This window comes from Schistocerca gregaria, chromosome 2 (assembly GCF_023897955.1).
Source record: "Schistocerca gregaria isolate iqSchGreg1 chromosome 2, iqSchGreg1.2, whole genome shotgun sequence".
Taxonomy (NCBI): domain Eukaryota; kingdom Metazoa; phylum Arthropoda; class Insecta; order Orthoptera; family Acrididae; genus Schistocerca; species Schistocerca gregaria.
The window spans coordinates 489,398,804-489,424,713 of NC_064921.1; the positions used below are offsets into that span (position 1 = coordinate 489,398,804).

General features: G+C 35.6%; 1 protein-coding gene across 1 annotated transcript in view; it reads right to left on the minus strand.

The window, feature by feature from the left end:
* The window catches only part of LOC126327647 (esterase FE4-like), a 68,130-nt gene extending 44,755 nt beyond the window's left edge, over nucleotides 1-23,375 (minus strand). The window contains exons 1-4 of the mRNA XM_049995905.1: nucleotides 23,224-23,375; nucleotides 22,801-22,944; nucleotides 5,811-5,945; nucleotides 1,743-1,896 (exon numbers count right to left, since the gene is read on the minus strand). Of these exons, the coding sequence (XP_049851862.1) occupies nucleotides 1,743-1,896; nucleotides 5,811-5,945; nucleotides 22,801-22,944; nucleotides 23,224-23,295 (505 nt within the window). The 5' untranslated portion in view covers nucleotides 23,296-23,375. The remainder of the gene's footprint in view (nucleotides 1-1,742; nucleotides 1,897-5,810; nucleotides 5,946-22,800; nucleotides 22,945-23,223) is intronic.
* Between the last annotated feature and the right edge of the window lie 2,535 nt (nucleotides 23,376-25,910).

Genomic DNA, 25,910 nt, shown 5'->3' on the forward strand with positions numbered 1-25,910 from the left:
AGGTACTAACAGTATTTATTAATACAATTGTGGAGCACACATTCAAGGCATTCACACAAACAGCTAAGAATAAACTGAGCCCTCATCCAGCACTTCAAAGATATCACTAAACTGAAAGAATGTCTGACAAAGACAATTTTGCACTGAGTTTTTACACAATAAGCTGTCGCTCAGAGGGTGAACTCCCCACAAAATTATAAATTTGATGAACTATAACAAGAAAACAGACAATGTGAGAACAAATCTTATAGTGAGCTGTTGCCAAACTTACAGTCTCAAAATAATATAAGTTCTAGAGAAAATGCAAGAATATGGGAAGACGTACTCTGAGTACAAAAGAACATTTGGCTTTTGATGTGCAAATGTAGATAACTCATGGAAAGGAAACAAGCTTTTGTGATGACATGGAAAGATAACTGCAGTCATTTATCAAATGCACATAATTTTAAAAAAGGAAATGAAGGTCTCAGTGACAAAAGGGCTTTAAAACATATGAACAAAATAATTAGTATCCTAATAGCATTTGTTGCTGCTATTGCTCCCTTGAACAACACTGGCAATAGAACTCTTAAATATCTTACTGAAAATTCTCAAGTACTGAATGCTCCTGCTCTTCTGCAGAACAGCTATAATGGCATCAACATCCAACAAACTTTTTTGTAATGTGAGGACTTTTTCTATTCTTGTTAATAGCCTTGGACACAAGTTTGAATCTTGTATTACTAAAGCATCAGCTATTAAGGCAAAAGGTTCTGTCATACCCAGTGCTTCCCTTTGTGAAATTGGCAAGCAGCCATATTTATGGAGCATTCTTCAAAATTCTCCATGAAAAAAATCTGACATAGAAAGTGACAAATTTGGACCCATGGCCATTCCAGTGGTCATTTCATAATATTTACCACTATACATAATGTGTCAGTTTCTGGAGAGAAGTGGTTGCAAGGAAACTCAATGTATCTTCAAGAGGCACTTTCAAATAATACAGAAAACACAGACTAATCATATTTCATCTGTGCCTATTCTTACGCATTTGATGATGGCAATAACAATCCGGGAGTTCATAATTTGTTGTTCACAATAAGTAACAACAACCAACAACCATTAGGGCAATTGTCTTTCCAACATACAAGCTGGCTACATATTTAGTGCAAACAGAGTCACCAGTTATTATATTTACTATTTTACACTCTCTAAATATTTGTGCAATACTTAGTAAATCTAGATAGGTTAGGTAACAACATATTATGTACTGTAGAATAAGAAATGTCATCTTATGGGAAATCTTGGTAGAATATGCTTCTACTATTAGTGATCAGCAGCATTTACAGGTTTGTCTTATTCAACGTGCTACTAAATTGAGTTTGGCCACAGATATTTCATTATTTTTCCTGATGCCTCTAAAGCTCTGGCTGTGCAAAATTTGAATCTCTTAGAAAATTTCTTCACTGCTATTATCATTCCGATGTGTTCAAATAATTGTTAATTTACAATAAGCAAAAATTTGTTGTGTTGGATATGAACTTGTTCCTAAAATTTATCAGTTCTGATATAAGCACACATGATCTATAAATATTTATAGCCAATTGTCCTATCACTTCTTTTTCCTTTTGTTTTCTTTATGTTGTCCTGAAAACTTTAACTTGTTTTTATATAAAAAGAAAATTATTTTCAAAATGAAGTTTCACAGTTTAGGCTTTTAAAATCATGATCTGCACAATGTATGAAGTGCCTTCCGTACTTACCTAAGGCTCCAAGTCGGTATTGTATGGTAACAACCAAAATTCCATTGTCAACATAATAATCTTGTGAATTTGATTGGGCATACCCTGTTACAAAGCAGCCACCATGTATTAGCACCAACACTGGTCTATTGGGGTTGCTTGTATTTGACGGCAACTGCAACACAATTGAAAGGGAAATATTTGGATGTTGTGAACATTTAAGTAATATATCTGATTTCATACTACTTTATGTTGAAAGACACTGATTCATCAATAAAAATAGTAGGCTAAAAAATATACCATGCTTTGTGAGTAATCACTAACATTATTTTGTCAAAAATGGACATTTTGAGATTTTTGGTGTGTACAAAGCACACACTGATTCTTGAAAAGAAGAAAACAGCAACCAAACACTCTTAATAATGCTATTTATTTACACAAATAGTGCCACTGCTGGTCTTGAACCAACAGGTTCATCTCCAGTTGGCTGTTCAAATTTATATCACATTGATTGAGGTTTACATTATTTGTTAGCTGGTTTTTCCCTTTCTGGCAGAAGTGTCTTTTGGGCCCTACAGCAGAAGCCCATTTAACAACAACCTATTTAACTGTAACTGTATCTGATAAAAAATGAAAGCAATGTAAACAAATCACTAAAGTAGAGTTGTTTCAGATTTAGTTACTTATGGCATTCTAACATAAGTAACCTAAATATTGAACAATTCTTAGAGATCTATTTACATTGTTTTCATTCTGTATCAGGTACAGTTACAATTAAATAGCTAGGCCATTTCTCATATTGTTTTTTTGCTGTAGGGAACCATCACCTTGAGGGACTTTCACCACAAGATGGAAAAAAAACAACAAGTAATGCAAACCGCAAAGAATTTAATAAAAATATGAACTAACATCTGAAGATGAATCTATTGGTTTTAAAATGATAATGGTACTGTCTGTGTAAATAAATTGGATTATTAATGATCACTCAACAGTTGTGAGTTGGTAAATGTTTTGCATCTGACATGCAATGGTGAAAATTAGTATAACGCTTTTACACATTTCTGTTTACATTGTCTACATGTTTCAGTGGACCAGTGTAAGTGCTTTAATCATTTTGGTGATGATATTACGGTATCAATCTTTGAAACACTTTTTTTAGTTCATTCTGGGTGTTTGTATGCAAATAACTGTTACCTGGTTGCTACTGGTGTTGTACTCTAACAGAACCTAAACAAACCCAAAACACTGTTGCTAGCTTCTTTGAGTTTGCTGCCAGGCCCTAAAATCAACATGACTCACTATTTCAGTGACCCACCTGCCCACCATCTTTGGTAGATAAGCCACTGCTACTGCTACTCCTGCTGGTTAGTCTTGCTGAAAATTGATACCAAGGTTGGAAACTGTCATCCTATATAGGCCTTCATACCATGCATGGTGCATGTATTATCCATTACAGGGGTTTCTCCCAAGACTAGGCTTGTGGAGCTATCCAGAGTAAAACACCAGCACCAATGATGTGTCATACTCAAACACAACTGTCAGCCACTCCAGTTGGTTACACCAAAGAATGTTTTCTTTTGGTGTGAGATAGCATAATTTTGTGTGTGTGTGTGTGTGTGTGTGTGTGTGTGTGTGTGTGTGCGTGTGTGTGTGCGTGTGTGTGTGTGTGTGTGTGTGTGTGTGCATGTATAAAATTTTGTGTGTACTTGTGCAAGGGAAGATATAACTGATATATCAGTTGTGGACCAAAGTGTCCATATGGCAATATTTATACTATATGTATAAGTAAACGAGAGGACAGCCCTCAGTTTCTTTTTTCTTCTTCTTCTTTTTTTTCCAAGGGCTGGTAGGAGCTGCCTGGCTGTTAACTTTTGTCTTTTACTGTCCTGATTTTATCATGTAAGCATCAAAATGTTTAGATTGGAATAATCTCTAACACATTACACTAATTTTCATTCCAAATGTGTTCTAATACATTTATACAATACCAATTCATATATTTATGCCAACAATCATTGTGCTACTAAATCAGTTTTTACACTTTTATTGTGGGAGAGATGCAACACTTTGACATGACAATTATTTGGCATGACTTTGTTACCAACTTCCAGCATCTTTTTCTCTTATCAAACAGCTTGAACCTGCAGTCATTTGAAGAAGAAGTCCAAGAATTTTCACTATACACAGAGCACATAGTTGTTATCAGATTGTGACATGAAATTTGCATTATCAAAAATTCCATTGGTCCATAACTTTGCTGGTGCTGCTCCACACACCAATTTGGGACATTTACAGTGTGCAGCCTTCAACTTCTTCGTAATTCATTTACCAACCAGAGATGTAATCCGACTCACAGGTTCCATGTCTTACTAAGAAGAAAATCTTTGTCTCTATTAACCAAATTGTCTGCCGACTGGACTTCAAGTGCCTCCTTACAAACACTGTGGCAATAAACTGTATGTATTTATCAGTTCTCACTAAATTTTATCATGTGTCCCTTATTTAAACAATGTTCCATTACCATTTATTTTTCAGACTGTTGTAGCCTCATATAACAGTAATGTTCCTAACTTGTGCAAATCAACTGACTGATATGAAACTTTGTGCCAGACCAAGACTCGAACTCGGGACCTTTGCCTTTCGCGGGCAAGAGCTGTACCATCTGAGCTGGCAACTGATTGATACAACCTTCCCTCACTGACAAGGAATGTTGTATCTGTCAGGCTTCGCAAGTCCCAAATCATTCCTGAAAGAGCTGAGTAATGCTCTAATTTGGCAGACTGATTAATAGAGATGAGAGTTTTCTTCCTAGCAGGTTGTTAAACTCTATAACATCTTACATCAAAATGTAACATTCTTTGTTGTAGCCAGCCTATCTGTTAGAGGAAAGTTTGATGTATAATTCATCATTGGGGGACAGAACATGTGATAGGCAGTGCATGCAATATGTACAGTATGGAGGCTTATAGAGGTCAAATGGTTTCCAGCTTTCGCATCATTTTTTATCATGACTCAGCAGCTGCAGCAATACCTTTCTGAATGATAGTGGATAGGTGAATTGCTGAAATATCCAGTCATATTGAATGTCCAGCAGCAAACACAGGGACATAAACAAGAATTATTACACCGTGAAAGCCTTTGCAGTGACATCTCAACATATCTACCAAAAACATTAATCCTACAAAGTTTCAGTCCTATACAAAGAACTCACCTCCAGCCCCACACCAAAGTTTAAACATGATGTACTCATAAAACCCCTTGCCACCATACATTGTAGTGAATATCTTATTTTACTTGTGCTGATAAATAGATTATAAGCTTTTTGACCTACCTAAGAAAAATGATCATATTCGAGTACAAGGAAAATAGCCAGATACCTTATAAATAAAGTACCAACTACTGGACAGATCCATATGCAAGATACTGTGCTTTGTACCTCAGCTTCTGAATTGTTCTGTGTCAGAATGCACACATATACAAAGTAAAGAATGAAAAAAGCGAAAATCTGAGCTAATATGTTCCACATAATTTTAAATATCGACTTGCTGCTCAACATATCTGTGTGGTATATTCCACCCAACATTTCCCATTATCATAAATGTTAAACTCAAGTTCACTGAGAAAAGAGTCATTATATAAAAAAAGAGAAAATGCAAACACACGAAAATATCGAAAAACGTAATCAAACATTAGTTAATAAAAGAAAATGAAGAAAATGTTCTCTTAAGTTCTATATTTCATCAGATGAAACTCTAGCACACACTTAGAAGTTGCAGTTTCATAAATGAAACCCCCAAAAAATTAATTGGTAATTGGTTCTTCAATCAAGAAACACAACAACACAAATTACAGCAAATGCTCAAGCAAAGTGAGTTTATAAATGTAATAAGCTAAGGGTACTAATAACAATGAGAAAAGTGGGTAAATGAATTGGATGTATTATGGCACATGTTACATTTTTTTTTTTAATTTCTTACTGAGTTCATCATTTGGCATTAATAAGATGGAACATTTCAAACATGCTGTGTTACCACTTTGTTGCTGAAATACAAATCAAAACTATAGGAAGACCAATAAACGTAGAAATACCTCTGGGCTAAAAATATTGAGGTAGAGGCAGTCTTCATTTCCTTCTATTACTCCGGATCCACGTCTCTGTACACATTTATCTGCATACGTCAAAGCATCTCTTGTTTCATTCCAAGGAGATAGGGGTACTGGTGGCTGCAAATAACAGCGAACGTTTGTTTATAGGTTCATTTACTCACTTTCAATGTTTAAAAACTCTCTTATACACATTCATTTTGAACTTCAGTTGAGATTACTCAAAATAAAGAATTCTGAATTCAAACTTTATCAGTTCAAATTAATTTAAAGTAATACCTACATAGGCTTTAAAATTAAAGTAAAACAACAATATAATTAATTATAAGTTGTGAATACAAGCACTCTGTGTAACGCACCTTCAAGATATTATTTGGAAGATTCATTTTCAGTCCTTGTATTGACTTGCTCATAATGTTTACCAGTGGAAATATGTTCCTGTCCAAGCACAAAAAAGGCAGTTATGTTCCTCTTTAAAAGGTCTATGTGTAGTTATTAAGAACCTCTGGACCTCAGTAAGGTTCCCCGAGAACATAATATTAAGAACATATGGTAAAAATGTTGACACTCTGCGGAGAACAGAAATTATGGAAGTGGCAATCCCTACAATCAGTACCTTTTGTATACCATTTATTTATTTATTTTGCCATCCATGGACATTTTAAAATGTATTGATGTTGTCAGTTGCATAGATTCATATATTTATATAGTTTGTTGTTACATCTAGTTAAACATTGTGACATATAAGTTATTTACAATAATTTTTGCTCCTTATCAAAATATTGTGACACAAAAGCTATTTACAATCATTTTGTACTAAGGAATTCACTTATAGTGTAAAAGCAGTAATTTCAGATTTTTTCTAAAACGATACATGTTATCTGCTTCTTTCATTTTCTGCAGCAGTTTATTATACAGTTTTACACTTTCATACAAGAAGCTATTTTGAGTCTTATGGTTATTCTTTCTGTCTAGGTGAAGATAGTGACTTGTTCTTGTACTGTAGTTATGAAAACTGCTATTTGTGCTACAATTTTCTATATTTTTCTTGTTGTACACTATGGTCTGGAATATAAATTCACAAGGAACAGTTAGAATTTAACATTTTGAAAAGTTTTCTGTAGTTGGCCCACTTAATGCTTTTTGTTATAATTCCCACTGCTCTCTTTTGCATTTTAAATAGAGTTTGTAAATTCTGAGCACTGTTTACCCAGAAAATAATACCATAACTGATTACTGAATGTCCGGCCAGTGTGGCTGTGTGGTTCTAGGCATTTCAGTCTGGAACTGTGTGACCACTACAGTTGGAGGTTAAAATCCTGCCTTGGTCATGGATGTGTGTGATTCCTTAGGTTAGTTAGGTTTAAGTAGTTCTAAGTTCTAGGGGACTGATGATCATAGATATTAAGTCCCATAGTGCTCAGAGCCATTTGAACCATTTGATTAGTGAATGAACATAACTAAAGTATACAGTTCTCAAACATTCACTACTGCATGCCGATACAAGGACTCTAAGTGTATAACATTTTGTGGATATCTTTTTCGAGAGTTTCTTAGCATGTTAACTCCATTTCATTTGGCTGTCAATGTGCAACCCTAAGAATTTTGTTGTAGGTATATCATCTATGGAGATGTTATCTAGTTTTAAATTTAAGGGATTCTATTTTATGTTCATTCTAAAGCATATTGTATTTGTTTTCTTTACGTTGAGAATTACTTTGTTTTCCTGAGACCATTTGTGAACATCCCTCAGCACTTCAGTAGAATTTTCCAGCATTTGTGCTAGTGTCTTACTGGTGATTACTATGTTGCCGTCATATGCAAACAATATCTTCTCTCAATGGTTGATATGTTGCGGGAAATCACTTATACACACCAGAAATAATACAGGCCCCAGTACACTTCCTGGAGGGACGCCAATATTGATATATTGTGGATCAGATATATGTTTCCCAATGTAATTTGATCCACTGGAGACATGCGTGATCTCTAATGACTGTACTCTGTTTTCTAGATATGAACGAAACCATTTGAGAACCACTCCCCTTACTCCTAGTGCCTCTAATATATTGTAGATTCTGTACCTCTACCAGGCCTGAAACCATGCTGGTCATTGCACAGGAGGTTGAATTTACTTAGATAGCTCTAAAGCCTGTTTTTCATTATTGTTTCTATCACTTTGGAAAAGCATGACAATAGGGCTATTGGTCTGTAGTTCTCAACGTTTTCTACGTCACCTTTCTTGTGAACTGGTTAAATTTTGGCATGCTTCAGATAGTCAGGGAAGCACTTTTGAAGGATTCATTTATGATTTATGTTAGTGGACCAAAAACATGTTTCTTCGTGGTTTGCTCATAAATCGCTAACGAACAAATGGTGCTTTTACTAGTCACCAAAGGTCGACCTCAAATAACGCCTAATGCAAAAGAACCAACCAATTTACTCAGTTTGCCTAGGCTGAAAGAAGTTTATAACCTTTAAATTTTGACTGTGTACTATAGAATGCATGTCTGAAGGAACAGGCACTGTTTTGACAATTTACTAATCCATTTCGTAGACATGCATGAATGTCTTGAAAGACACTGTATGTAGTACACAACCAAAGGAAGATTTACATATGGTCCACTCGACGCTGTTGTAGGGACGGCAGCTTTAGAGGGCGACATTTTGTGCACTGTATTTTAACATTTTACGAATTAAAATAAATACACTTACAAATAACAAAAACTATTAATATTATGAAATAGCTTCGTAGTTTAAACAAGCTGTAAAAACCGCAGTCGACAATAAAAGCTTTGAAATACTAGTAATTTACTCGGTGATTGAATGGAACTCAATTTCGTTCCGGAATTGTGATAATGAAATTGTTAATAATATTTTAAAGTAAGCTATCAACAACAATCAACAATACGAATTTTAAAATGTTATTATTCCTAGAATGCTATCGGCTTCTAATTTCTGCTTACTGAGAATCGAGAGGCGTAAATGAAATTAATTTATTCTGCTATTGTCATTATATGTCTCAACGATTTTATTTGAAGGCACAGTTTGGTAAGATAATGTCAACTACCAAGTTGATTAAACAGTCATTTTACACGGGGCATTTGCCAATACTGCTTCAGGTTGGTCACGTGAACACTTCAAAACCGACTCTGGAAATCCAATTCTTGTTGCTGGTTTTCCAATTCCGCAATCGATTTTCACTCCCACGAAAAAGCAACTGGTTTTGAAACATGCTTGGGCTGTCAGGTTTCGTCTTGTTTTCATCATTCATGATTGTGGCTAGATTGGACTGCGTAAAAAATTGTAGTGTGAAAAAGTTGGGACTTTGAACAGGCACTGATGACTGCGCAGTTGAGCGCCTCACAAACCAAACATCATCATCGTCTTGTTTTTTACAAATTTCCGATTATAGCTCGTGTCACGTTAGATGATGGAGCAGTGGAGGGATGACAACTGCGCATGCGCGGCAGCAGAGAGGGGCAAAGGAAGTCTACATTGTTGAACTGCGTCGCTGCGGACAACATTTACGCTCATTTGCCACAGTACATCGTATAATACGTTCAAAACCATGAGGGGAATAGTAAATATTAAAACCAATTTCGCTCAGTCGTCATGAGAAATATTAATTCACATCTTGACGACGTTGCATCCACTGCTCCACAGATGTAGACATCAGAAGACAAAGAACAGCTAACAGCTTTGTGAAGACCTGAAGTGCAATTTTTCTCAAAATGGCAACTGTCTAACAACAAGCTCATTGAAACTGCTTGCAATAATTATCATTTATTGCGTTTGTACTGTGTTACAAGTAAAAATTTAATACACAAGAAAATTAACTTCAAGCACAAACCAAAATCATTATATGTTCTTCACAACTTTCACATAGCCTAATCCTTTGCCTAAATTAATTCCATAGGGATACACTGACAGTGACATGTGGGTAAACTCAAAATTGTGTGACCACATTTATGTGCAAGGCAGTCAATTTTGTACATTCTGTAACGTGACTTGTATAAATTAATAAGCTTCAGGAGATCGGCACGAGTCTGGTTTATACAGTGCTTAATATTTTTATTTTTAAGCCAGGAAAAAAAATCCGTTTTTCTGGTGTTTTCTCTGTAACAGTTGAATACTGGCAATGACAGACTTCGAAGCAAGGTATGACAAGAACTGTGAATCACGTCACGAAACTGACAGCGTTCATTTTCAGATGGTAGTCACTGCTGTTTTTCTTACACTAAAAACAAGTTTTCTCTCAGAGACAAAACCGAAAGAAGAGTCAGCACGCAGAATAAGTATCTGAGAAGCTATTCAAATGAGAACTTTAAAACCGCCAGTACCATCACTCATTTTCCAGCAGATCTTCCTGAAACGATTCTAATTGGTGCATGTTTCATCAAGACAATACACTGTCGAGCTACCTCCTTCTCTTGTATTTATATGGGATGTAGTTTGTGCTGCAACTATATCACTGTTTTGAACTTAAAACTCTCTTCTTAACATATCAGGCAACAATGTATTTCAAAATTCCTTACATTAACGAAGCGCTTACCATTGAAGCTGATTTTCTCGCGCTTTTTGTGAAGTTGGACATTCATCATTCACGTGTAGCACTTTAAAGCATCGTTGTTAAAACTATCCATTTATGTTATAGGTTCATTGCGATTTCGATGCTTTCCAGGCGACACGAAACCAAATTTTTCTACAGTTCCTACAGCTCTGACACTTTCGTTTACAATTCTCCTTACAGTTCTCTTCCCGAAGCAGAATGTTAATTTAAACACTATGTGGACTGAGTCAAACTACCATGTGTGATAGTTGCAGTTGAATTAATTCGTCCTTCAGGTGCTGCATAGGCAGTTACTTTGTTCCAGCTGACGACAAATGGATGCTACGCAACTTATTATCACCGCCAGCCGAAACAGGATGTAAGGAAAGAGGATATTTTAATGCTAAGGACACCACCACCACATCGCGCTGACCAAGAACAGATAAGACAAAACCATTCCTCTCTTCGAGAAACACAATTGTAACCAATTCAATTTTTTTCTGCTTTGTAATAGACTATCTCTTACTCTTTTTATCAGTAAATAAAAGAAGTGTATTGTAAAGACTGTTCACCTTCAGTGATTGTTACCCCACCACTAACAGTAGTTATTGCCATCATTTATTTGTTTTTGCTTTTCAGTGTACTTGTACTAGTCGTTGCGTGTTTTGTGTGTGTCTTTTGGAAGGGTGTGCTTCGATGTGTCTATACAGTAATTTAGACAGGAGAACAAGTGTTGCACTGCGAAACGTGGCCAAACGTGTAAGTCGAGGCACCTGCCATTGACGTTATTCATACCGACCAATTACAAAGAAGTAGCTTATTCGCCATTGGTTCAAGTTAGCGTATTAGAGGGAACTTTGAATCTGACAACTATCAAAGTATGCGATCTTTGTTTACAAGCCGACTAATGTCATATCCTCTCATTCAGTCATGTTTAGATGCAAATTTATCTGGGTTTAGCGGTTACTGGTAAGTAAAATTACAGTACACTGTGTCATTATTTATCAAATTAGCTTCAGATTGTTTTACTGTTTTCCATTATCAAAGGATGTTATTATCTGGATTTTAAGAGGATTGGGAAACTTCTCATATAGGGGAGTGCTTTTGAAGTTTCAGGAAGTAAAACGGGCTTGTTGGGTTTACACAATATTAACTAATTTCATGCAGTTTTTCTTTAAACATTTTCTGATTACAAATTCACGGCCATAGTAGATCTCCAGGAACCGTTTTCTTCACCTGTAGCACCGGTACTATTTTTTGTGCATCGTGGAGATTGTTCGACGGTAAGACTGTGATTGCTGCTGTTGGTATATCAGACTGGAGAAATATGCTAATATTTTATCTCATCTTGAAAATTCAATTGAACGCTAAAATTCTGAGTCATCACTTTTAATGAGGGGTTAAAAATCACCTGTAACTGTAGAAAACAATTTCGAGTCACACGTTGAGACAGAATAAAATGTAATGGCGCAATGTGTTGAATATGGTTTATGCAGTCGTGAAGAAGCCAACAAGTCGTGGACTTCCAACACATGGACTTGTTGAAAAATTTCATTATGTCTCTTCAACTTATAGCAGAGTTCGATACTTTTCACTCAGAGCATATTCAACAACATGGATATCCAGTGCAGGGACACAAAAGTTATCTATCTTCAACGATGTGTGAGAAAACAATAGAGCTGCTTCGTGAATTAATAAAAAGAATTATCATAACTGTTACCAAACAGGCCAAAGATTTCTCTGTAACAGTAGATCCTACTGTGGAAATTTCACTTACCAGTACTGACGAATTATCTTTCATATTAAGATATGTGAATGAGAATGATGAACCTGTTGAATGTTTCATTCTGTTTTTACAATCAGAGACACAAGTCTGGAAACCTAACTGAGGCCATACTGAAAGTTCTGTCTACAAACCCCTATGAAATTACTAACTGTAGAGGCCAGTCATAAGACAATGCAAGCAACTAGTCAGGAGCCCACATTAGCGGTAGTGATGGGCTAATTCGAGTTTATTTCAAACCGACCTGAAAGTTTGCATAAACTGAGTTCAAACCAAGTTAAACCAGTTGGGTCGAAAAAAAGTAAAGAAAAGAACTCAGATAACATTCAACAGATTATATTCATTTCAGTTAACAAACCCAAGATTCACGGTTTCCCAATTGATGATTATAGGCCTATATGGGGTGATTTATTTTCCATTGATTGATCGATGAGAGGATATGGGAGAAAAAAGTTCTAATGAATGTATGTCCAGGAACCATTTATTCATATTTTGGTACAGAGACTGCGGTCTAGTATGCACTGAACAACACAGCCACAGTTACAGTACGCTTAGTTTCCTCCTAGAGGACAGTACTGTTCCTCATACATCATACTCTAGCGCCCTCTCCTGCCATAGTAATTGGTAATGTTATGTCCAATTCACTTCTCTTGCTGACTCACCTTGTCGTGGATGTGATACAGTGTTGTACGCAATGTTTCTGTATTGGAATTGAGAGCTTGCTGATATGGTGTTTACTTATGAAAGGCAAATGGAAACAGGTGGAGGGCAGCAAGGTTGTATCAGGAGACCTATCCCGCTGATAACCACCACAGCATTCAATGTTTGCAACAGTGTTTCGTCGTTTATCTGCGAGAGGGTCATTTGAGGAAGCAGGAAATCATGAAGGATGTACCCTAAATAATCAGACTTGGAGGAAAATGTGATTAAGACTGTGGAAGGCAACCATCGTGTCAGTAGCAGGTAGCTGGCCTGCCTGTAGAGGCTAAGACAGATGATCACGTGGAAGATCTCCATGGCAACTATTACTAATCTTATCACTTACAGCATGTGCAGAGCTTACTAGCGACAGACTCTCCACATCGGGAGCGGTTTCATCACTGTTTCTTCACAAGGTTATTCACATACGTGGCCTCCTTTATGTGGAGTGGTACCTTCAACTGTCACCTCTGGGACAGTATGTAGAACTTCCATGGTATGGTGACAGAGAATCATCAGCACTTATTCAGCCGGAAAGTAGGAGCTGGGATAATTGGCTAACATATTTTGAGACCAGTCTTCCTTCCATACCACTTAACAGACCAGAACTATCTGTGTTTCTTGTGGGTGACTTGGCTCCCCTGCTTTAGGAAGTGCCATTGATTATTCGGAAGGATATGTAGCTGTTACATGATGGTGCTCGAGCCCACTTCGCCATTAACACTGAAATGTGTCTTCCCTGGTTAATGGATCGGACGAGGGGGTCCATTGCATGGCCTCCTCATTCACCAGATCTCAACCCGTCTGACTCCTGGTTATGAGGCCATCTCAAAGGTATTGTGTATGCAGAGACATTGGTGCTGTGTATTCGTGCTGCCTTTGACACTGTTCAGATGCACCCTGGACAATGTGAACATGTGAGCAAAACATACTACAGCACATACAGATATATGTTGAGGCACACGTAAAGCATTTTCAGCGTGTACTGTAACTGTGGTTGCATGGTACCGTGGTCTCTGTAACATTGTATGATTGAATGGGAACCATACATTTCCAGACGTTAGTATGGAAACCATACATTTCGAGACAGAAGTTCATTAGACCTTTCCTGTTCCGTATCCTCTCCTCAATCAATCCCTTGAGATTGTACAAGACGTAAAAATCACTCTGTATGTATATTAATCAAGAGCGAGATGGATACTGCATATGGTGCAATTTTTGGTCTGTTGGCTTGAAATTTTGAAGATAAGACTTGTGATAACATTCAGTTAGCGCACGTTAATGAAGATGTAGATGTCTAATTTGGATAAACTCGGATTCGATGGGTCCGCAAGTGGCGGTGAGAGCCCTGAACTAATGTGAAGCAAATCGTTACTAAGCACCGCTCGCCGTGCAACACATTCAACTCGAGTTAGTAATAATCCAACTCAAGATAGCCCATTTCATAAACCAAGCTGAGTCCAAGCTCGTTAAAGCCGAGTTCTCAGGAAAAGCTAAATTAACGTTCATCTTCATTTGCCATGTCCACGTCTGTCCGAGTAATAACTTCTCTTAACATATACCAACCAAACGGAACTGGTACAAAAACTCTGCTGGCTTTCATTTCGCTTGTTAGCGTCTGTGCTGTTTACATACCTTTTTGACTGCAATTTTGGTACTTATATAATCGGCTATGAAACTGGAAACACATTTTTTATTGCTTGATGTCCAAATATCTGATGTCAGAGCAATATTTTCTATCCACTGCAATATACTTCTTACAAGTTATATGCTCAATATTATTATAATCTTCTAACATATCAGTCATTTTTTCTTGAGGGCAGTTCATAACTGGCGATTTTGTAGCCAAATGTCCCACCACAAGCACGAATGGCTACTGTGCCTTAATCCAAAAATTTAAGTCTTAATAGTAATGTCCCTTTTCATAATGAATGTAATCTTTCGATGTATGACAGGCAATGTCCCGACTCACTCATTCATTGACAGACTAATCAACGCCCAGCCCAAACTACCGAGGATAGAAACTTGAAATTTGCAGAGAGTGTTCATCTTATACTGTAGGTGTCGTTTAAGAAGAGATTTTTCGAAATTTCGCTTCAAAGGTGCTTACTCACAAAATTATTTTGAACAATTAGTTCATGAGCCCACGCGAAGCGAAAGTGGTTGCGACAGCATACTTGACCTCTTATCAACAAATAATCCTTGGTAAATAGTGAGTATCGTGACGAAAACAGGGATTAGCGACCGCAAGGCAGTAGCTGCTATGCTGAATACCATAACTCCTAGAGCTATCAAAAAGAAACGCAAAGTATATCTATTTAAAGAAGCTAATAAAAATGCCCTTTACACCGTTTAAAGAGACAGTCTGCACTCCTTCCGATCTGATCATGTAAGCGTAGGAAAGTTGTGGAATGATTTCAAAGAGACAGTATCGACAGCGGTTGAGAGATATATACCACATAAATTAATGTGATGGTACCGATCCCCCAAGGCACACAAAAAGGGTCAAATTGCTGTTCCAGAAGCAGCGAAAAAAGCATGCCAAATTTAAAAGAATGCAAAATCCCAAAGACTGGTAAAGTTTTGCAGAAGTTAGAAACATGGCTCGTACTTCAATACGAGATGCTTTCAATAATTCCCAAGACGAAACTCTGTCTCGAAATCTGGCAGAAAATCCAAAGTGATTCTGGTCATACATAAAGCACACCAGTGCCAAAACGCAATCAATACCTTCACTACGCGATAACAACAGTGTAGTCACTGATGACAGTGCCACTAAAGCAGAGTTATTAAACACGATTTTCCGAAATTCCTTCACCAAAGAAGACGAAGTAAATATTCCTGAATTCCTATCAAGAACAACTGCCAAGATGAGAAACACGGATATAGATATCCTCGGTGTCACAAAGCAGTTTAAATCACTTATAAAAGCAAGGCTTCCGGTCCAGTTGTATACCTGTCAGTTCCTCTCAAGATTACTCTGTTACAATAGCTCCATATTTAGCAATTATATACAACTGCTTGCTCACAGAAAGATTCGCACCTAAAGACTGGAAAATTGCTCAGGTCACATCAATATCCAAAAACTGAAGTAGGGGTAATCCGTTGAATTATAGGCCCGTATCACTAACGTCGATTTGCAGTAGGGTTTTTGAACATATACTGTATTCGAACGTTATGAAGTACCGCGAAGAAAGTTATTTACTGACACGTAGTCAGCATTAATTCAGAAATATTGTTCTTGCGAAACACAACTAGCCCTTTATACTCATGAAGTAATGAGTGCTACCGACAGGGGATGTCAAATTGATCCTATTTTTTTTTTTTTTGGATTTCCAGAAGCTTTTCGACACCGTTCCTCATAAGCGTCTTCTAACCAAACTGTATGCCTATGGAATATCGCCTCATCTGTGAGACTGGATTCGTGATTTCCTTTTAGAAAGGTCACAGTTCGTAGCGGTAGCGTGTGGAAGATTTATTGAAAATAAATCATTATCTAAGAATACAAGTGTTTTTAAAGTTAGAGCTATGAAAATAATTATTTGACTTCTCGGTTAGAAATAAAGAAATACCCGTTTCGGTGTTTTTGGAAATGCCACCCATAAGGGGGTGTTGTTTTATGAAGTATTTCGTTATGAAAGCGTTTTTAAAGCATGCTCTGATAATTTCAATTTCGCTTCTTTGTTAGAAACAAAATAAGCGTCTTTCACTGTTTTTGGAAGCTGGACTTCTAAGGGAGTGGTACAGACTGGTTCACTGACTAATCATTATCCAGCCCAGACCGCTAATGATGGAAACTTGAAATTTGGAGATGGTGTGGATCTTATACTGTAGGCATCATTTAAGAAGGGATTGTCAGAAATTAGAGGCTAAAATTAAGGATAATTAATTCATTTTAGCTTATAAGCTTGCAATACAGAGTTAGAAGTTATTGTGCAAGAAGCCTAGTAATGAAATAAGTTCCATGGTGCAGGGCAAAGGACACTGTAGAAATGTCTAAGATTAAGTGACAGGGTTAATCATTATAAAAATTCTTAAGAGGCAGAACAGGGCCAGGCTGGTCACCAGGAACTCTTGTTCTTTCATAAGTGAACATATCCTTGAATTCCCTGGTTAATGTGGCTGATTGATTCTGTATTATATTCCCACTCATAACTGAATATATTCTTCTGGTCTGTACCATTCATTTTGAGTTTTTCGAGCTGACTCACTTGTGGTATACTTAGACTCTGAAAGTTTTTCTCTTCTCTTTTGAAGATTTTGAAGGTTTGGTTGTTTAGATTAAAATTACAATTTATAATTCTAGTAATTTACATTATCTCTGTAATTATTTCTATAGTTTAGTGGTGTAATGTTGTAGTTTTGAGTTTGTATTTTTTGTGTTGCAACAATATGTTCCATAGATCTGAAAATCTGCATAGCATATCCTGATATATGTATAGATTATGGCTTGTATAGTAGATATTTTGCTAATGTTTTCTGGAATATGTTATGTATCAGAAACTTCTATACATCTCTCTGTTATCCGGAGCATCAATTTGTTCACTGTTTGGCAAACCGTGTAGTCTGTCACAAAATATTGTAAACACCCTGTCTCCAGGTTTTGTGAGGGGGATATTGTAATGGAACACCCTCCTCTAACATAGAAACTACCAATACCATATATACTATTGATTCTTGTTTAGGTGAACATTATACGAAAGTGATTTGAAAAGTTCTCAGAATCACCATGAGAGGTCAGCACTAGTACAACGCGTTGTTCACATGATATTCATTGGACTGTTGCCTGTAAACATGTGCCACGTCAGTGCTCTTGGGAGAGAGCTGTGGTGGCGACATGGCTTTGTTGGTGTTCCTGCATACTGATTTTCAAAGATGTAAAAAATCGAGATTTGAGCAGTGACTATGTACTTGGTAAGGAAAGTATGAAAGCAAAGGGCATTCATGCTGATTTCCAGCAAACACTTTGGGACTCAGCTCCTTCACATTCAACTGTTGCCAAGTGGACAAATGAATTTAAACTTTGTTGGGAGAGGTTAGATGACGATCCACACAGTGGTCGGCCAAGATGTATCACTACTCTAGAAATCATTGAAAAAGTGAGCAAAATGGTCATGGAGGATCAACAATTGAAAGTGCGTGAAATTGCTCATGCCTGGCAGGTGTCATGTGAAAGGGAATATCACATTTTAACTGAAGAATTAGAAATGAAAAAAGTATCTACAATATGGGTGTTGCAACTCTTGATGCATGCCATTGCAAAATTACATGAACTAAGGTATGAACTGTTGCCACACCCACCTTATTCACCTGATATGGCTCCATCAGACTCCCATCTCTTCCCAAAACTGAAAATTTTTCTTGTTGGATGAAGATTCACTTCAAATGAAGAATTAACAGCTGGAATTGACAACTATTTTGCATGTCTGGAGGAAAATCATTTCAAGATAGGATCAAGGCACTGGAACATCATTGAACCAAGTGCATTACTCTACAAGGAAACTACATTGAAAAAAAAAAAAAAAAAAAAAAAAAAAACGTTTCAGTGATGTAAGTCCTTTTTTTTCTATTCCATTCCGAGAACTTTTCAAACCATCCTAGTATCAGCCGTTTAACTGAATGTAATTCATAGGATCTTGTATATGATGTGTTATGTTTTGTGTTAATTATGCATGAGTAAAAGTAGTACTCTGTATGTATCGTTAAAATTACTCTTCTTGTAGAAATATTTGAAATTATGAAATTTCTGGGATATTTAAAATTGGTATTATTATTTGCACAATCTAACGTGAATTATTAAATTTATTTCTGGACTCATTAATAAAATATTTCTTTTGTCAAGAAAGTTGCTTTGTAAACTCTTTGTAATATTATGAGTACTACAGAATGTCAGTAGTAGTGAGCATGTCTCTGATGAAAATGCACATATAGTTTTAATTGTGTTTACAACAATATAATTGATGGTTTAGTTAAAAAGGAGATTGTGAAATAAGTGTGATACAGAAGAGTGGGATAAAATAAAAGAAAATCACAACAAGAAGTAGTACTTCATCAGTCATTTAGTCTTCTGATACCCAGTAAGTCAAAATTTCAGCCTCAAGAATGTACCCCTAGACACAAGAATTGTAGGCAACAAAAACAAGAAAAAATGAAGATAAGTAAAATGTTTTTCTTTTGTATAGCTTCTGAAAATAATGAAGAAACTAAGAGAAATTTAATGGTGATGTGTCCATGGGTCATCTAACATGAACATCATACACAGATATTCTTAAATGCTGATATTATGAAACGAGACTGTTACATTATGCAAATAAATGGTTCTAGAGTATTAAGGAGAAACTCTGTGGTCTGTGAGCTCTAAAAAATTTAGTACCTAAATAATGTATTAAATGGAAGACAAGGTATTATTATTCATATTCATATTATCGGGCTGTGTGTGTAATGGACAGATGGGACTTCAGTACTTGGTGGCATGGATGTTCAAGACATTACTATCATAGATTGTGTCAAGTTATAGAGTTGGGGGGGGGGGGGGAACTACACTCATAGGGAAAGGTACTTTAATATGAAAATGGAACAACGAAACAAAGCATTTTTGCCTTCCTCCTCCTTCTCTTCCTCCTCCAGTTTGTTCTTCTTATTCAACATGTATATCATTATTCTGCAGCATCTGTGATGTGTATGGTGGAGGGGACTTCCCAAGGTCCCACATGTTTAGATTTTCTCGTGTTCCATTCAGTTATGAATCATATGAGGAATGACTACTAAAATGCCTCTGAGCAGAGGTAATTATCTTAGTCCTGTCTTTGAAGCCCCTGCTGTATATATGGGGTAGTGGTATATCCACTGATTCCTGAATTATTACTGCATCTTGATATTTTGTTAGTGGGCTTTTGTTGGATATTTTGTGTTCTCATTTTAAAGAATAGTTCAATTCATCACATCAGACTTCCATTGCTTCTTGTAGCAGTTCAGTTTGTAGTGAAACTGACCTGGGTTTTGTAGTCTCTAGGCAGTAGTACAAAGAACTGCCTGTGTCAAAGCTGAAAGTCTAAATGTGTGCAGGATACTGTTTGCTCAAGATTATATGTGGCATAATTTGAGTTGCACTAAGAAACATTTATTCTAAACCAAGGTCACTTACTAAGAATTGTGATAATTTTGTCAACCATGAAAATTTATTAGTGCACTGAACATGGCCAGCACCTGGAGTTACTCATCAACAGCCCAAGTGCTGAAGTTGAATGTTCAGCTGTTTCAGAAAACACAGTCAGCATCTACACGAAACTGTCATGACTGTGGTATTTTATCAAAAAAGACTACAATGTCGTAATTTGACTAATCCAGTCAATAATGAGCATCACTGTGTCAACAATCATTCACTCTGATAGAGATGGTATTCCACACATTATGTCAATTGCAAGTTCATTTAAAATGTTCCATAATTTGAGGTACCATAATCACTCAAAGGTCTTTAAATAGTAATGTTAATGAGTCTTGCAGTTGTTGATGTATGTATTTTCATGTAGAGAGCATGCATAACTGTCATGTGAGTCAACAATGAGAGTGCATCTGACATAACTCTTATCTGTGGGCTTGCAAACCATAAAACTGCCAATTTTGGGTAATGTTAGACTATTTTTACATGAACTTAAATATAAATTGTTATAGTGTAAACTACATTATGCTTCAAAAATTAGCTGGCCTGGATTTTACTGACTTGAATGAACTGCATGATCTTAAGTGCTTTTGGCTTATAGAAAATGTTTTTGGTTAAAAATTTAGAAAATTATATGAGCATTATTATTGTTACATGATTCAAACTCGCGTTTTTACAAATATGAGTGCAAATTTGCATATTATGATAAATAATATGAAATTTTTAATTATTCAGTTAATTAATTAGTGCTGTATGTCATATTGTACCAAAAAATTACGCTAACAAAATTATGCAGTCAATGTTTGGAATCCAACAATAGTTTTTTTTTTCATATTGCCCTTTTGCATGTTTTATTAAGAGAAGACTCCACTTTGTATTATCTTTTTCTCATAATTGTCTAAATTTGTAATAAAATTTATTCAGTATTTTGTGTTTAACATTATGTGATTTTTCAGCTTTTTTATCTTCATAAAAAGTACTCAGGAGCTTGTTAGTATTTACACCATCGAAGTCTCAAAGGTAATAAGGTATTTGATGACAGTTTTCTGTTTGTACTAACAAAAGTATTAATTTATACAGATGCAACAATTAAAAACCAAATTTACTTTTCATTGCAAATAATGGTGCTATTAAATTCATTTCTTGTCTGTGTACTCACTATTTTAATTTTTTTAATTGGTAGCATTCATTATTTTATGCTGAGATATGAAAAATATTCAGTGAAAAGTCTAACAAAGTGTGGATATGAGGTTTCCAAAATAACAGAATAATTATTGGAAAGGAAAACTTACAGCAAACTGAATGAAAAAATTCCAGGAGCTTTAAAGAGCCCCCTATAATATTTACCCCATATCTATTTTGGCAGTTTTTGTTAGTCTTTACTATGCAATGTCCTTATTTAATGCAAATCATGCCAAGAAGGAGTGGACATAGAGGTCTTTGATCTAACCGAGTAAGGTTATTCATTTCATTATGTAGATGAATATGGTGGAACTTAAACTCGTTTTGTAGTAAGAATTAATTAGGCAAAACTACTTACTCATTGTACAATAATGACTGAAGATAAATAAAAAGTATCATAACTGTTCTTACTGAGCATAATACATACAATATGTAACCAGTCATCTTATTTTATGCTAACATATGAAAAATATTCAACAAAAAGTCCATTGAAGTGTGGATATGAGGTTTCCAAAATAACAGATTAATATTTGGAAGGGAAAACTTACAATTAAATGAATGAAAAAATTCCAGGACCTTTGAAGATCCCCCAATAATATTTACAATTGTCTATTTTATCAGTATTCATGCTACACAGTTTTGCTGGATAAATACTTACTTATTTGTATTCTTTCCTTAGGTAACTTCATAAATGACACAGTGGAAGTATAAAAAGTGAAGCAGTACTAAAATTAGATTTTAAAAAAAGTATCTTATTACATCATATGGTTGAATTAATTTAGTCATTATTATATGGTTTCTTGCAGTAGTCTTATGAAGTTGCATTGAGAAGAGCATTGTGTGTGTGTGTGTGTGTGTGTGTGTGTGTGTGTGTGTGTGTGTTGAATTATAAATAATGCAAACCAGTTATGGGGAAATGTTGCAAATTTTGCCTGTGGCAAAGACTCATGAGTAAAACACCAAAGAGAGTGCACCACACGCTATGAAACTTTTCTTTTTCCGCGACCTAGTGAATTGTAGATGACAAATTATCCCTGGAGAGTTTTCATCATTGTGTAAAGAAGTTATTGACACGGCATCTAACACTCTTTACAGTGTTTTAAAGGCAGCCTTTCTAAACATTTGTAAAACATATGAATCATCACAATGAGTAACTGTTAGAATAGTTTTTAGTTTCCTGCTGAATTTCAGTCTGCACTGATAATTTTCTATTACTTTATGTGCACTGTTTTCCCCTGCATCAGTTCATTGAAAATTCAATGTCAATGATAAAATTTCATTTAAAGAAGTTTGCAAAAAATTGTTTATCAGAATTGATTGTTCAACAATTTATTCCTCTTCTTAAAAGTCATAATTATCTCAGAAATCATATTTTAATTGATGCTGAATAATACATCACTAATGAAGTAGTTGAAAATTTACCCAACTCAACAGTTACTATTTGTGGTGCTTTGTTTGTTTCTAAAATGTTATGAAGGTACATTCATGCACCCGGCCTTTCCATTAAGATTATGCTCAGAATAATTATGTCATTAAAAAGTAGCATTACTACATAAAACAAATAACATCAAACGAATTACTTTACTTGATAATTTCTTACTTTAAAACGCCGTTCTCCAACTGGTGGTTCAGCGTAAGGAACTCTTCTGAATATGTAAACAGGATTGCCAGTTGAAGTATTAAATTGCCGACCCCTTATAGGGCCCAGAGTTGTGTTTACTGTTTTATATATCCTTGTGGCACCCTGAACAGATCATTTATTTGTAGCATATTACAGAGTATGACAGAAAATCGTAAATATTAATTAAGAATACTCACATGTTCTAAATTCTATAAAGTTTACTGTTAAGTTAAGCTTAAAAAAATAGTCAAAGCTAAAGACACAAATATGCATGTGCTGAGAGCTACAGTTTTGCAGAACTGTTGGCATACTACTTGTTAACTCCAAAGTTCCTACAACTATTGAGATACAGCTCTAGTTATAATAAGTGAAACTAATAGATTTCTCACAGAGCTTTCTTACCTCAACTTGTTTTACAGTACAGCACATGAAAAATAGGATGACTGAGAGATAAATTAACTTTAAGTAACACATTTCTATGTATAAGATACTTGTAATGTTGCAGACAAAAAGAAGTTTGCTCAAAAAGACTGCTACTTCCACATATATGCAGATGTTTCATAGTAATAACTTGACAGTTAGATAAAATAAGCATTAAGATAAAGCTCACTAGTTAGATGATAATGATCATATAAAGTTCTTGCTGTGTGGGTATTTATCTTTTATACATTAAGATAACTTATTATGATTGAACTTGTTACATTGGAAGAAGCAGCATGCTGATGTTTCTGTACTCATATAAGATAATCATACTGATTTCTCACCAGAGATTAGCTAATGATAAGATCTCACTTTTTTTGTTACTCAAGTGGTAGCAACACTACTACTACTACTACTACTACTACTACTACTAGTAGTAGTAGTAGTAGTAGTAGTAGTAGTAGTAGTACTATCGTAGTAGTTTATACAGTATGCAGAACACCTTAAGTAGTTTCCAGAATCACAGTTTCGGAGAAGATATTGTAGTGTTGCTGGTTAATTACAAGTGGTCTCCAAAAAATGTTGTAAGTGGAATATATTGTACAAGCTGTAAGAGAATAAAACAGATATAAAATGGCTAGTAACAATTGATCAAATTCGAGGCAGAAATAACCTGAATGCTTGAAGAAATGAAAGAGGATTAAAAAGTGACAATAAAACTGGTCAAAGACAAAATCTACACAAAAATTTTACTGGGAAGATAACTACATTTGGTTTCCAACTTCAGAACCACATAAATGAGTCTTAATAGGCAAAAGATGAGTTATAATGAGACATAAAAAAAATCACAAATCTATTTATAGTAAGGGTCCACTTTTTCTGATGATATATAACAATAACAATGAAAAATGAGAGAATAAATTTAATACGATATAGACATTGGAAAGAAATAATTTTTAGAATATACTGCATAATGAAACCAAACAAGAAGCAGGGAAAAACCTTCTCAGTCTTGGAAAATCAAAATGGTTCAAATGACTCTGAGCACTGTTTGGTGACATGTTCCACATCCATGAGGATCTCCTCAACACGGATCTATGGAACGAAAACTAATCTAATGTAATCTAATCTAATCTGACATAATACTGGACATCATCAGTCCCATAGAACTTAGAACTACTTAAACCTAACTAACCTAAGGACGTCACACACATCAATGCTTGAGGCAGGATTCGAACCTGTGACTGTAGCGTTCGCGTGGTTCCAGACTGTAGCGCCTAGAACTGTTTGACCACACCGTGGAAAATCAAACAGATGGATGTTGATGAAGAAACTAACATTATAAGTGGGCTTAAGAGGCAATTAGTAATGGTTTTTCAAAGTGTAGGATAAAGGGGTAGCTAAAGATGATAAATGATCATCACATATAAAAAGTGAATATCTACTTAAAATAAGTGAGTAAATCCATTTCAGAAATGACAGTCCAATTATCATATCCTAAAATGCGAGATGATTATTTATTCATTCCAGTGGTAAAGAAGTGTGAAAAAACAAACCAATGGTAGGAAAGGTCAAAGATGAAACAGATAATGGGATAATACACATAGGCATTTCCAGCCAGTCTGTAGGAATTCACACTAGGAATGGCAGAGATTGATGGGAAGAATTTTGCATGGAAAATAGCAGTTATTTAGCAAATGGTTTTCCAGCTTAAGTGGGGAGTGATATTAAGAAACAAAATTTATCTTATCAAATATAAGGGAAGAGCCATGTATGCACTGGTTGGATGTTACCAATTATGCTAGAAAGTAACAGAGACAAACAACAGAGGAAGCTTGTATCAAACAGGCATTTGGAAATACGGGGGAATGTGCAAGCAGCCAAGGGGTCCTGCAGGCAATAAGGCACAATAAGGTAATTCCCTGTAGACTGTCATCTTACTGTTTAGTCAGTGTGTCATGCAACTGGTGTTGGGGAGGAGGGTAGGGGAACGGAAGGAGTGGTTGCTACTTGGGGGGGGGGTTAATAACCTGCAGCTGGTTCATGCAATTATCTCCATGGTGTGCCTCATACTTGTTGCCTCAGTCCAATGGGATGAAGTTACACTGACACACATTAGTTTTTAGGATGGAGGATTTAGTGTTTTTCAGTATGACTGGATGATTCTTTTTCAATGCAGTTATCAGTCACCCACTTTTACCTGTTCTTACAGACTTATACACTGAATTTAGAGCTGCAAGTAAACATAAATTTAGTATATCTGTGTGAATGTTGTAAGCTAACACAATTTACTTTTTCAACATTCTGTCCTCGCAGTTGCAGTAGAAATCAGTTTTAATTTATCTATTATACTACATATCAGAAAGAAACCTAGTATCTGGTTTGTAGGTGGGAACCAGTCACAGTTTGGCAGTGTTATCACTGGCAGCAATCAATATACTGAGTCACAAATTTGCCGATTTATTAATATATGTCACTCAACAGCACAAATTTTCACATTCTAATGTTTCAAAACAAAACACCATTAATATTGCTGCTTCTTCCATTTGATTTTTTGTTGCAATTGATACATATAACAAGCATACAGGCTCACATACATTTTATTCGAAAGTATGCTTGCCAGACACTACTATGTGAGTTTTAAAAAAATACTACTTTCAGCCACTTCC